The 13272-nt window shown below is 49.7% G+C and overlaps 1 protein-coding gene across 1 annotated transcript in view; it reads left to right on the forward strand.

The window, feature by feature from the left end:
- The window catches only part of LOC122390679 (G-protein coupled receptor Mth2-like), a 78636-nt gene that overhangs the window by 59723 nt on the left and 5641 nt on the right, over positions 1–13272 (forward strand). The window contains exons 3-4 of the mRNA XM_043383846.1: positions 9438–9631; positions 12718–12865. Coding sequence (XP_043239781.1) covers positions 9438–9631; positions 12718–12865 — 342 coding nt within the window. The remainder of the gene's footprint in view (positions 1–9437; positions 9632–12717; positions 12866–13272) is intronic.

The following is a 13272-nucleotide window of genomic DNA, read 5'->3' on the forward strand; positions in this document are numbered from 1 at the left end:
TTGCCTTGGTCTCAGATAATTTTGATTTGTTCCAATGAATTATTTGTAATTTGAATTATACTTGTTCCCAATTTGTATTTTGTTTCACCTACCTATCATTTCTAACTTGTTTTAGCGTCCTACCTATTAAGCGATTACACATACGTTGAGAGAGCCGGTGGGTGGTTATAATGCAATACCCTGCACGGTGAACAGCTTGCGAGTTTTACAGCGGTGCGATTGCTGGGGCTTATCGCTGACAGAAAAGGGTAAATACAGTAAATACAGATGGCTGTGTTGGATCCCTTTGCTTTTGCCCAACATTCAGCGTTGGAATTGTGGCTTTACCGTCCCTCTTATCAAAGTTATCTAACTTTTTGTAGCTTCGTCAGGTTAGACACGACGCGCGTGACCTCTGGCGGCCGCTGGCGGAACTACCGCGCACGGCCCGCACACGGGCCTGGCGGCCGCCAGTGGAACTACTGCGCAGGTGGCAGCACCTACCCGTGGAGAAGCGGCTGGCAATCGGCCGCCCCACTCCCCACCCCGCCCCCACCCAGCTGGCCGCCAGACCGTGGGAACGACTCGGCTCAGCGCTGCCGGCCGCTGGACGGGGAAACCCCGCCCCGCCGCCCGCCGCCCAACACACTGCCGCCGGGCCGGCCGGTGGAATTTTCCAGCCGTCTCTCCGGAACGGCGGCACCCCGCTCATCTTCGCACGCGCATTCAGCGGCGGCTTGTCGATTTTTCGAGTGTCGGCTGCCGATCTCCCGAGAGCCGGCCACCTGTCAGCCGCCGCTCGGCTCCGTGTTAAGCATATGGGGACGGCGAATTTCTCCCGGAGGGAAGCACCTCGCTCACAAAAGCACGTGAATCAGCCGCATTCCTGTGTGGCGCGCAATGCTGAAGAGATATGTGTTTCCGCGGGTATCTCGCAGGCCCTAAGAGAAAAAGCTCGCTGCAAAAACTCAGCGCTTCAAAAAACCCGCAATCCTACTCAAATGGATATTTAAACAAGATATCTTGGCTCGCTCCGCGTCGCTTTGGCAATCAAAGTATGAGGGAGAAAATTTGGGATCGATTGGTGTTCGTCCCGTGTTAATCGGACGTCTAGAAGCTTAGATATTCACGAAAAACTTGTTGAACCTGCCAAAGTACCTGCCAGCTTGCTGTATCACCTGCTACTTGGTAATGTACTGAAAACTTGCTAATGTACTGAAAACCTGCCAAAGTACTTGGTATTTACTTGCCTAAATACCGCAAAGAACTTGTTCCTTTCCGACGTTTAAATCAGACGTCTTTAGTCGATCAAAGACTTTGCGAATTTGCCTTGGTCTCAGATAATTTTGATTTGTTCCAATGAATTATTTGTAATTTGAATTATACTTGTTCCCAATTTGTATTTTGTTTCACCTACCTATCATTTCTAACTTGTTTTAGCGTCCTACCTATTAAGCGATTACACATACGTAGAGAGTGCCGGTGGGTGGTTATAATGCAATACCCTGCACGGTGAACAGCTTGCGAGTTTTACAGCGGTGCGATTGCTGGGGCTTATCGCTGACAGAAAAGGGTAAATACAGTAAATACAGATGGCTGTGTTGGATCCCTTTGCTTTTGCCCAACATTCAGCGTTGGAATTGTGGCTTTACCGTCCCTCTTATCAAAGTTATCTAACTTTTTGTAGCTTCGTCAGGTTAGACACGACGCGCGTGACCTCTGGCGGCCGCTGGCGGAACTACCGCGCACGGCCCGCACACGGGCCTGGCGGCCGCCAGTGGAACTACTGCGCAGGTGGCAGCACCTACCCGTGGAGAAGCGGCTGGCAATCGGCCGCCCCACTCCCCACCCCGCCCCCACCCAGCTGGCCGCCAGACCGTGGGAACGACTCGGCTCAGCGCTGCCGGCCGCTGGACGGGGAAACCCCGCCCCGCCGCCCGCCGCCCAACACACTGCCGCCGGGCCGGCCGGTGGAATTTTCCAGCCGTCTCTCCGGAACGGCGGCACCCCGCTCATCTTCGCACGCGCATTCAGCGGCGGCTTGTCGATTTTTCGAGTGTCGGCTGCCGATCTCCCGAGAGCCGGCCACCTGTCAGCCGCCGCTCGGCTCCGTGTTAAGCATATGGGGACGGCGAATTTCTCCCGGAGGGAAGCACCTCGCTCACAAAAGCACGTGAATCAGCCGCATTCCTGTGTGGCGCGCAATGCTGAAGAGATATGTGTTTCCGCGGGTATCTCGCAGGCCCTAAGAGAAAAAGCTCGCTGCAAAAACTCAGCGCTTCAAAAAACCCGCAATCCTACTCAAATGGATATTTAAACAAGATATCTTGGCTCGCTCCGCGTCGCTTTGGCAATCAAAGTATGAGGGAGAAAATTTGGGATCGATTGGTGTTCGTCCCGTGTTAATCGGACGTCTAGAAGCTTAGATATATTTGCCTTGGTCTCAGATAATTTTGATTTGTTCCAATGAATTATTTGTAATTTGAATTATACTTGTTCCCAATTTGTATTTTGTTTCACCTACCTATCATTTCTAACTTGTTTTAGCGTCCTACCTATTAAGCGATTACACATACGTTGAGAGAGCCGGTGGGTGGTTATAATGCAATACCCTGCACGGTGAACAGCTTGCGAGTTTTACAGCGGTGCGATTGCTGGGGCTTATCGCTGACAGAAAAGGGTAAATACAGTAAATACAGATGGCTGTGTTGGATCCCTTTGCTTTTGCCCAACATTCAGCGTTGGAATTGTGGCTTTACCGTCCCTCTTATCAAAGTTATCTAACTTTTTGTAGCTTCGTCAGGTTAGACACGACGCGCGTGACCTCTGGCGGCCGCTGGCGGAACTACCGCGCACGGCCCGCACACGGGCCTGGCGGCCGCCAGTGGAACTACTGCGCAGGTGGCAGCACCTACCCGTGGAGAAGCGGCTGGCAATCGGCCGTCCCGTGTTAATCGGACGTCTAGAAGCTTAGATATTCACGAAAAACTTGTTGAACCTGCCAAAGTACCTGCCAGCTTGCTGTATCACCTGCTACTTGGTAATGTACTGAAAACTTGCTAATGTACTGAAAACCTGCCAAAGTACTTGGTATTTACTTGCCTAAATACCGCAAAGAACTTGTTCCTTTCCGACGTTTAAATCAGACGTCTTTAGTCGATCAAAGACTTTGCGAATTTGCCTTGGTCTCAGATAATTTTGATTTGTTCCAATGAATTATTTGTAATTTGAATTATACTTGTTCCCAATTTGTATTTTGTTTCACCTACCTATCATTTCTAACTTGTTTTAGCGTCCTACCTATTAAGCGATTACACATACGTTGAGAGAGCCGGTGGGTGGTTATAATGCAATACCCTGCACGGTGAACAGCTTGCGAGTTTTACAGCGGTGCGATTGCTGGGGCTTATCGCTGACAGAAAAGGGTAAATACAGTAAATACAGATGGCTGTGTTGGATCCCTTTGCTTTTGCCCAACATTCAGCGTTGGAATTGTGGCTTTACCGTCCCTCTTATCAAAGTTATCTAACTTTTTGTAGCTTCGTCAGGTTAGACACGACGCGCGTGACCTCTGGCGGCCGCTGGCGGAACTACCGCGCACGGCCCGCACACGGGCCTGGCGGCCGCCAGTGGAACTACTGCGCAGGTGGCAGCACCTACCCGTGGAGAAGCGGCTGGCAATCGGCCGCCCCACTCCCCACCCCGCCCCCACCCAGCTGGCCGCCAGACCGTGGGAACGACTCGGCTCAGCGCTGCCGGCCGCTGGACGGGGAAACCCCGCCCCGCCGCCCGCCGCCCAACACACTGCCGCCGGGCCGGCCGGTGGAATTTTCCAGCCGTCTCTCCGGAACGGCGGCACCCCGCTCATCTTCGCACGCGCATTCAGCGGCGGCTTGTCGATTTTTCGAGTGTCGGCTGCCGATCTCCCGAGAGCCGGCCACCTGTCAGCCGCCGCTCGGCTCCGTGTTAAGCATATGGGGACGGCGAATTTCTCCCGGAGGGAAGCACCTCGCTCACAAAAGCACGTGAATCAGCCGCATTCCTGTGTGGCGCGCAATGCTGAAGAGATATGTGTTTCCGCGGGTATCTCGCAGGCCCTAACAGGAAAAGCTCGCTGCAAAAACTCAGCGTTTCAAATAACGCCTAATCCTAGTCAAATGGATATTTAAACAAGATATCTTGGCTCGCTCCGCGTCGCGTTGGCCATAAAATGATTAAGGAGAAAATTTGGGACCGATTGGTGTTTGTCCCGTGTTGATCGGACGTCTAGAAGCTTAGATATTCGCGAAAAACTTGTTGAACTTGCCAAAATACCTGCCAGCTTGCTGTATCACCTGCTATTTGGTAATGTACTGAAAACTTCCTAATATGCTGGGACCTGCCAAAGGTATTTATTTAATTGCCTATTCGTTTTGATTTGTTTTCGATGAATTGGTTGCAATTTGAGTTTTACTTAATTGCATTTCATATTTTTTTCACCTACCTATCATCCCTCACATGTTTACTGCATCCTACCTATTAAGCGATTACACTTACGTTAAAAGAGCCGGTGGGTGGTTATAATGCAATACCCTGCACGGTGAACAGCTTGCGAGTTTTGCAGCGGTGCGATTGCTGGGGCTTATCGCTGACTGAAAAGGGTAAATACAGTAAATACAGATGGCTGTGTTGGATCCCTTTGCTTTTGCCCAACATTCAGCGTTGGAATTGTGGCTTTACCGTCCCTCTTATTAAAGTTATCTAACTTTTTGTAGCTTCGTCAGGTTAGACACGACGCGCGCGGCGGTATCCATCTGGCGGCCGCTGGCGGAACTACCGCGCACGGCCCGCTTGCCGCACGGGCCTGGCGGCCGCCAGTGGAACTACTGCGCAGGTGGCAGCACCTGCCCGTGGAGAAGCGGCTGGCAATCGGCCGCCCCACTCCCCACCCCGCACCCACCCAGCTGGCCGCCAGACCGTGGGAACGACTCGGCTCAGCACTGCCGCACGCGCATTCAGCGGCGGGTTGTCGATTTTTCGAGTGTCGGCTGCCGATCTCCCGAGAGCCGGCCACCTGTCAGCCGCCGCTCGGCTCTGTGTTAAGCATATGGGGTATCTCACTTTTCCGAGATCTACGTCAAACTACGTATTTAAAACTACATATTCTACAGCCGAATCTTGAAACTGAGGGTACCTCACTCACAATCGCACGTGATTCAGCCGCATTCCTGTGTGGCGCGCAATGTTGAAGAGATATGTGTGTACGCAGCTATCTCGCAGGCCCTAAGAGAAAAAGCTCGCTGCAAAAACTGAGCGTTTCAAAAAACCCGAAATCCTACTCAAATGGATAATTAAACAAGATATCTTGGCTCGCTCCGCGTCGCTTTGGCAATCAAAGTATGAGGGAGAAAATTTGGGATCGATTGGTGTTCGTCCCGTGTTAATCGGACGTCTAGAAGCTTAGATATTCACGAAAAACTTGTTGAACTTGCAAAAGTACTTGGTACTTGCTTGGTACTTGCCAAAGTACTCGGTACTTGCCAAAGTACTTGGTACTTGCTTGGTATTTGCATAAGTACTCGGTATTTGCCAAAGTATTTGGTACTTGCTTGGTATTTGCATAAGTACTTGGTACTTGCTTGGTACTTGTAAAAGTACTTGGTACTTGCTTGGTACTTGCGAAAGTACTTGGTACTTGCACTCGCCCCCCCCCCGTTCCCCCGACTCTACTCCCACACCTACCCCCTCGGGATAATTCCGGGTTCGTCGGGTAGGAAAACTTGCCACTCTACCCCCTCCCCCCCCCACACACACACAGAGCCATTTGGTATCGATCGGTGTTTATCCCGTGTCAATCGGTCGTCAATAAGCCGAGATATGCACGGCGAATTATTTCAATCGGCGTCGATCAGAATCTTCAGAACGGAGGGACCCACACTCATTTCTGGCCGTATCTCACTTTTCCGAGATGTACGTCAAACTACGTATTTAAAACTACATATTCTAAGGCCGAATCTTCAAACTGGGGGTACCTCAGACCGTGGGAACGACTCGGCTCAGCACTGCCGCACGCGCATTCAGCGGCGGGTTGTCGATTTTTCGAGTGTCGGCTGCCGATCTCCCGAGAGCCGGCCACCTGTCAGCCGCCGCTCGGCTCTGTGTTAAGCATATGGGGACGGCGAATTTCTCCCGGAGGGAAGCACCTCGCTCACAAAAGCACGTGAATCAGCCGCATTCCTGTGTGGCGCGCAATGCTGAAGAGATATGTGTTTCCGCGGGTATCTCGCAGGCCCTAACAGGAAAAGCTCGCTGCAAAAACTGAGCGTTTCAAATAACGCCAAATCCTAGTCAAATGGATATTTAAACAAGATATCTTGGCTCGCTCCGCGTCGCTTTGGCCATAAAAAGATTCGGGAGAAAATTTGGGATCGAATGGTGTTTTCCCGGTGACGATCGGACGTCTAGAAGCTTCGATATTGGCGAAAAACTTGCTGAACTTGCAAAAGTACTTGGTACTTGCTTGGTACTTGCCAAAGTATCGGTACTTGCCAAAGTACTTGGTACTTGTTTGGTATTTTCATAAGCACTCGGTATTTGCCAAAGTACTTGGTACTTGCTTGGTATTTGCATAAGTACTTGGTACTTGATTGGTACTTGTAAAAGTACTTTGTACTTGCTTGGTACTTGCGAAAGTGCTTGGTACTCGCAAATGTACTTGGTACTGCACTTTTGTATGTTTCGACTACCTGGTCTGTTTTGTATGTTTTGAACGTTGTATGTTACGACTTCCATGTATGCTTTGATAAGTGTACGCTGCGGTCTTGTATGCGCTAGACTGCGGTTGTACCGCTAGGTGGCAGCAGCCACCGGTCCGGCCGCCCCAACTGCGGTCCAGGTGGCAGCAGCTGCCGGCAGACTCGGCAGTTTTTCCCGTCGTCGGGCGGTCGGCGGCGAATCTCCGCAACGGAGGGACCGCCACCGAGTTTGTCACGTGAATCAGCCGCATTCCTGTGAGGCGCGCAATGTTGAAGAGATATGTGTGCACGCAGCTATCTCGCAAGCCCTAAGAGAAAAAGCTCGCTGCAAAAACTCAGCGTTTCAAAAAACCCGAAATCCTACTCAAATGAATAACTAAACGAGGAGCAAGGGAGGCACTCGTAAAAAATGCCTAATTTCAAAATTAGCTAGTGAATTTTTTTTTTACAGTGTGGGATCAGTTCCAGCGAGTATAAAAAGTCAGTCGACTCATGACTCATGCACCAATTGCTGGTAAGTAGTATGTGTAACAGCGACGGATATAGCATATATGCATGCATGGTGTTCCGCCCACAGTACATCCGACTTCACCGCCTGCCAGGTCCGCCGGATAGCAGACTGACGTGTACGCGTCGGGCCCGTGTTTACGCGACGCTGGCCGACCGTGTGGTAGCGACTGGGGAGGTGTGGCCGGGGAGAGGGTCAGAGGGGAAGATTTACACGCTCGCTGCGCCGCGAGCTGGCCACTGTTTGGCCGCAGGCAGCTGTGCAGACGCAGCAGACGTGTCAGTGAGGGTCGGCAGCAGCTGTGCCGGATTTCACCTGTCGGCTGTCACAGGCCATCAAATCGGGTTTATGTATAGACGAGCGGGATATAGCCTTCGTGATTCATTGGCTGACCTGTGAGAAGGAGTGGTCGCAACTCGCAAACCAACATTCTCAGTTGATGCCCCTGCAATCAAATTCAAAGACCCTGCAAAGACCAAAGTGAGCCGGGGACCGGGGTGGCACCAATCTTAAACGTAATTTCGGAGTTCAGTGCTTTTCATGCGAAAGAAATGTTTAACTTGCTGTTTGATGCACTACTCTTTGATCCATAAGCAAGTACTGCCGTAGGTTTTATAACGTCTCCAAAAAATTTCAGCAAGACCGAGTTTGAAGACAGAGACTTAGATCTAAGTATAGCTAAGTCTATAGAGTATAGATCCATCTATCCTCATTTCATGGGTATACCCAAGGCTATAGAACTCCTTGTCATGAAAGTGGGTATACCCATGAGTCATGACGTTTACCTATAGGTAAACGTTTTAGAGAAGGCATTGGAAAGAGCCAATTCCATGCATAAACTCACAAGTTAGCTGTTAGTTCCGAAGAACCTGATCAGACTAGCGAGCGTTAAGCATAAGGAATTAGGATGCCGTCGTCTCCTGTGGTGACTGCGACTTGCGAGCCCAATACTAAGCCACATAAACCTATCTGATTCCAAACCGAATTCACTTATTTAAATCGTTTCCATGCCGCCTGCCGATGGTTCGATACATACCCGATGGACCCCGCTGATTGAGACGTGAGCTGTTTCTGGCGAGTTAAAATTCAGCAGATTGGTTTGTAATGCGCACAGTTTGGCGAAAGTTGCATTACCATGCTGTAGGTAGTGACCAGATGCATGCATGCATTGGGTGAAGTAATTATGGAACTCGATCTAAGCCACATCGTTACGATGCGCAAAAACTAGCATCGCCTTACGGTTGTACTAAGGACAAAGTCGCAAATCGCAATAGTCCAAAGCTTGATCCTCAATCGCTTACTTTCTCAGGGAATGTAGCGTCACGGTTCGGCATCTTGTGACGTCACCACTACACGCATGACGTCACGACTGCCCGCTGACGTCGAGCCTAACTCTGCGGGCGGCGCAGGGTCCCATCGGGCCCGTCAGCAGGCCTGTTCAAACAAAGGACCCGACCGACATCACTTCGCGACTGTTGCAGCCATTTGTCAGTCGCCGCTGGGTCAAATTGCCACCTTCGACCAAACCTTTCCAACATTCATGAAACTCAGAAGGATATGCAATTAGGGGAGATTGAGTGTAAAACGTGATATGGTGCCGTTCCATGGAGTATTACAAAATAAATTAGAAAGTGAGACGGTCGGTAGCGCGTTTCCCTTGCCGAATTATGTGCGGACTAGCGATATATACTTTAGACTCAAACTTAGCGAACTGGCTGAATTGTGGTAACGAAACGAAATGTTGTTTGCATACAATAAGTCTTCACTTGTCTTCTATCGCCGTAACCAAACGCAAATTCGTTGCTGGCGCACGCTGAAGCTCCGACAGAATGGAAAACGAACCGGGACCGGTCGCCCGTGAATATGTAAATGTGCTCAACCATGTCTACTTACCAAGGACGGTCACTGATGTATCTACCGATGCAGGATTATTGAGCTCTGCATGTTAGCAACGATGATGTTTTGGCTATATAGGTATACTTTGGGCACGCTTTGGGTATACCTACTTGCCTTATATTACACAATGTGATATTGAGGTAAAAATCGAAGATTAAATTCGAATGCCTTGAATATTGGTAAGCTCCTTAGTAAGCTTAGAACCAAACTTGCATTGACAGTTGACACACACCAACAATTTGATCATGGATGAAGAAGTTCGATCTTTTTCACTGTCGTCGCCAGGGATGCGTCCCTAATCCCCCCCCGTCCGTTTCCAGCCGAGTGCACGCGCCGACGACGGGCGGCAGCGGCACTCGCCGCTTCATCCGCTACTCGGTCTACAGCTGGCTGAGCCCCCTGGCACTGACGGCCGTCACCGTACTCATGCAGTACGCGCCCGAGCGTCTGGTGCCCACCGAGATCTACCTGCGGCCCGGCTTCGGCGAATACCGCTGCTGGTTCCCCGTGCCAGGTCAGTCATAGTGCATCTGTCTCAGCTCCATAAGTTATCCATAAAAACGTCTCTAAAAATAAACGTTATTAAGGATTGAATCCTGCAAAAATGTAACAGCATCCTTATATGAGAAAGAAAATATGAGAAAGTCTAAAGCTCTTTGTGTCTATAGCTCTATGGACTTTGCGATACTTCGAAGCTACCTCTGCTCTAATCATGATTGGACGTCATTCCATGCGTCTCAGTCGTGGATTCGTGGTAGATAGGTAATAGGTAGGTATGTAGCGCCATGAAGCCGACACAAGAACCTGGATTGATTATTGGCCAGATTGTAATGCATTGTGCAATCTGAATTCAATGTTGAATGTGGAAAACATTTTGAGCGTCGAACGTTTAAAATTGAACGGATTTTGGTAGTCAATGGAAGCACGTATGTAGCTATACCTAAGGGTATTCTAAAAATACATGTAACTGTTGGTGTTGGCTATTACTTCGGCCACTAAAAATACGTCCTTACTCAGTTGCCTAAATGCAATAAATCTCATAGCTTGAAGAAAGGGCACCGACAATGGTTGGTTGTACCATTGGCACATGATGTCATCACGTAGAGCTGTTTCGCGACGTTGGTGCCCGTTACCCATACGGTCTCGTTGAGGCGTCGTTTGTCTGTCCTTTGATAGTTGGCCTACCGACACAGCTGTTTGAGTTTTTAAACATCAATGCGCTTATTGAGAAAACAAACATCCGTAGGCTATTTTGGAGCTAAGGTCCGGCACTGACGCCGGGACTTTCTTAAAATGATCTCAAGCTGCTGTCAAAAATGGATTGAAACACTGAAACAGTGCCTATTCTGTTAAAAGGTTCTAGCGCGGGATTTTTATTTATTCGAAAATATTGCTTAACGTGCAAATCGGCACTGAAAACGATATGAAGGAAATGAACGCATTCGAAATAGCATAAATCATAACTAGCTACAAAATTGTCAACGATGTGCTTCAATAACAACATCCGATATTTGATAATGCGATAAAGGGCCCCAGTAAAGTATCCATTATGACATACTAGTGAAGTTAGCCGTAATAGTTGCAATAATGTGCAAAATAAGGGTGGAAGATTGCTCTTACCTATCGAACTTTTTATGACGGGAAACGACTCAAGTAGTTTATTTGATTAATTGCACCGTTCTTTGCATTTTCTGTCAACTTCATTTCCCAAGATACCGATTTGACTGTAGGCATGTTAAATATGTTTAAAAGCTTGATTTGTTTTACATGACAACTATTAAGAATAAGTGTAAGTATGACCGACACTAACCATGGGCACGTTAGCAAGCTGACAAATTGACAAATTTGAAATGCCTTCAGAGAGTAGCCCTCAGCGAACTTTGAAATGGCCCCTGGTGCAGCTACTGTTGCCCTCCGGCCAATGTCATCCCGACGGCCTCAGTAAAACAAATACCGCACGCTCGGGGCAAAGGCTGTCATAGTCGGTCATGTGATGAACACTGCTCCTCATAGGATGATGTTGAGTTGATAATGCTGGATATCAAATGGCGAAGGAACGCACGGCCATTGTGAGGGCATCACGCTTGCCCTGTGCGTTCCTGCATCGCTCCCCGGCTGGTGTTTGGGACAGCTCACAGCGGGGTGTAAACAAATAGTCTGTCCGGCGCCTCCCAGCTACGCCAGAACGTGAAGGTTACGTACCACTTTTGTATCGTTTGTCGAAAAGGAAACTGTTGGAGTGGAGTTATCTAACCTTAAGCAGCTGAGATCATTAGGAACCTAATTTGATGAGTTAATCGACGAATTAGTCGACCAATAGACGTCGTCGGAGAAGGCTAAGAACATAAGAGATGTTCGTGAATCGTTATCCTGGCCGTCAGAAATACCCAACTTGGTTCTGAGAGGTCAGATGATATTTTGTCTGATCTGCACAAACCAAACTGACGGCTGGTGCCCGATGCACTCGGCGATGTTTTGATGAAGACCCAGCGGGACGAAGAGTAACCGTATCGGCCGGGACTTCGGGTACAACATAGCCCCGAGAGACTGGTCAAGGGCTCAATCTCTCCCCTTCACCGCCACCGTTTCCAAAGAAGAACCTCAGCTCTATCTGTCGGCCTGACTCTCCTAGACGTCCCTCATGTCAGCCCGAGTGTGGTACGTGTCAGTGCGCTCCGCCCATGGCGCCGCTCCAGCTCGCTCGTCAGCCGCGGCAGGCGCGCGGCACGACGCTCTGTTGGCTTTGCTCGCCTCAACGGCGGGCCGCCACGGCCATTGGAAACGTAACCCGTCAGCGTCAACAGACTGCCCTGGCGCCGGAACATTCCTTGAACCTGCACTTCTTCAGAGTGGAGGCTGAGAGGACGGCTTCTGAACGATACTCCGATCTGTGTGTCTAGTGTCATCTCAAATCTATAAAATATATTTCACATGTTCGACTTCCCCATGTACGCATGCCGCCAACCGTCAGGGCTGAAAAGGTGGTGTGGATGATTGTTCCGTAAGACCATTCCGTAAGATGCTTGTTCTATAATGTTCGGGGATGCTCGTATTTGATTGTCCACACTCACAGAGCCTGGTCAAATCGCGTTCGCAGGTCGCCGGGTATGATAAATCGAGTGTGGCCTGTCCGCCACGATTGGATGCTGCGCGTTAATAACGACCGACTGATCGGACGTTGGGAGAGTTGATGATGTTGATGATGTCAATGATGTTGGAGTTGATGAGTGCGCGCCAGAGATGCTTAGTTTGTTGAAACGTGCAGTACTTAGCGTCATGCGAAATGCGAATATTCGTGCTGACGATAATGGGGCGCCGTGTCTTTCTCTGGTCGTCACTTGACCTCTGCAGATGTCATACCTACTGATTGCTGAGTCGCTGACCTTAGTGTTGACATCTGACCTCTGACAGAATTGTTGACCTCTGAGCGTGCTATGGTCATTTTTAAGCGCGCCGCGTACCTAGTGTTGATCTATGAGTGTGTCTTGCTGACCCTTAGCCCAGTTGAAGGTTGAGCCCGTTGACCTCTGGCTGTGCGGTGTTGACCTCTTGTGTGTTGTTGATCTGTGACCTCTGACGATGCCGTGCGCCACTCTGCAGGTCGCTGGGAGCTGTTGGCCTACCTGCACGGCCCTCTGCTCGTGCTCATGACCGCCAACCTGGCCCTCTTCCTGATGACCGCTCGCTGCCTGCTCAAGTCCGAGCACGACACGCAGCTGGTGCGAAAAAAGAAAACCGCCGTCGAAAGGTCAGTAGAACGTTCATGTCCACTGAATTATGATAAGGCGACACTTCTTTGAATAAGCGTGTTCATTTATGTTTTTCATCGGTTTGCAGACCTGTATGTTTGGTTATACATACCTGTATGTTTGGTACATACATCTCAGCTTGCGGTGGGTCACTTTCTTTTTATGAACCGTAACCACGAGACCGGTTAGGCTGCGCCATTGGCTTAGAAGTGAAATGTTTATAAATGCGAGCCGTCTGTGGGTGATTGAAACCATTGAAGCCTGGCAGGTCTTCCATCTCTGGGAACGTGGATTCACAGTTCACACGTGAATACCACTAAACATGCGTTTTCCAGCCTTCAGACTTTCCGTTAACGTCGGCTCCTTTTGTCCCGCAATATAAACAGCGGAAACTGGAAGTCCCCTC

This window comes from Amphibalanus amphitrite, unplaced genomic scaffold, assembly GCF_019059575.1.
Source record: "Amphibalanus amphitrite isolate SeventyFive unplaced genomic scaffold, NRLGWU_Aamphi_draft 000405F_arrow, whole genome shotgun sequence".
NCBI classification, from domain to species: Eukaryota; Metazoa; Arthropoda; class Thecostraca; order Balanomorpha; family Balanidae; genus Amphibalanus; species Amphibalanus amphitrite.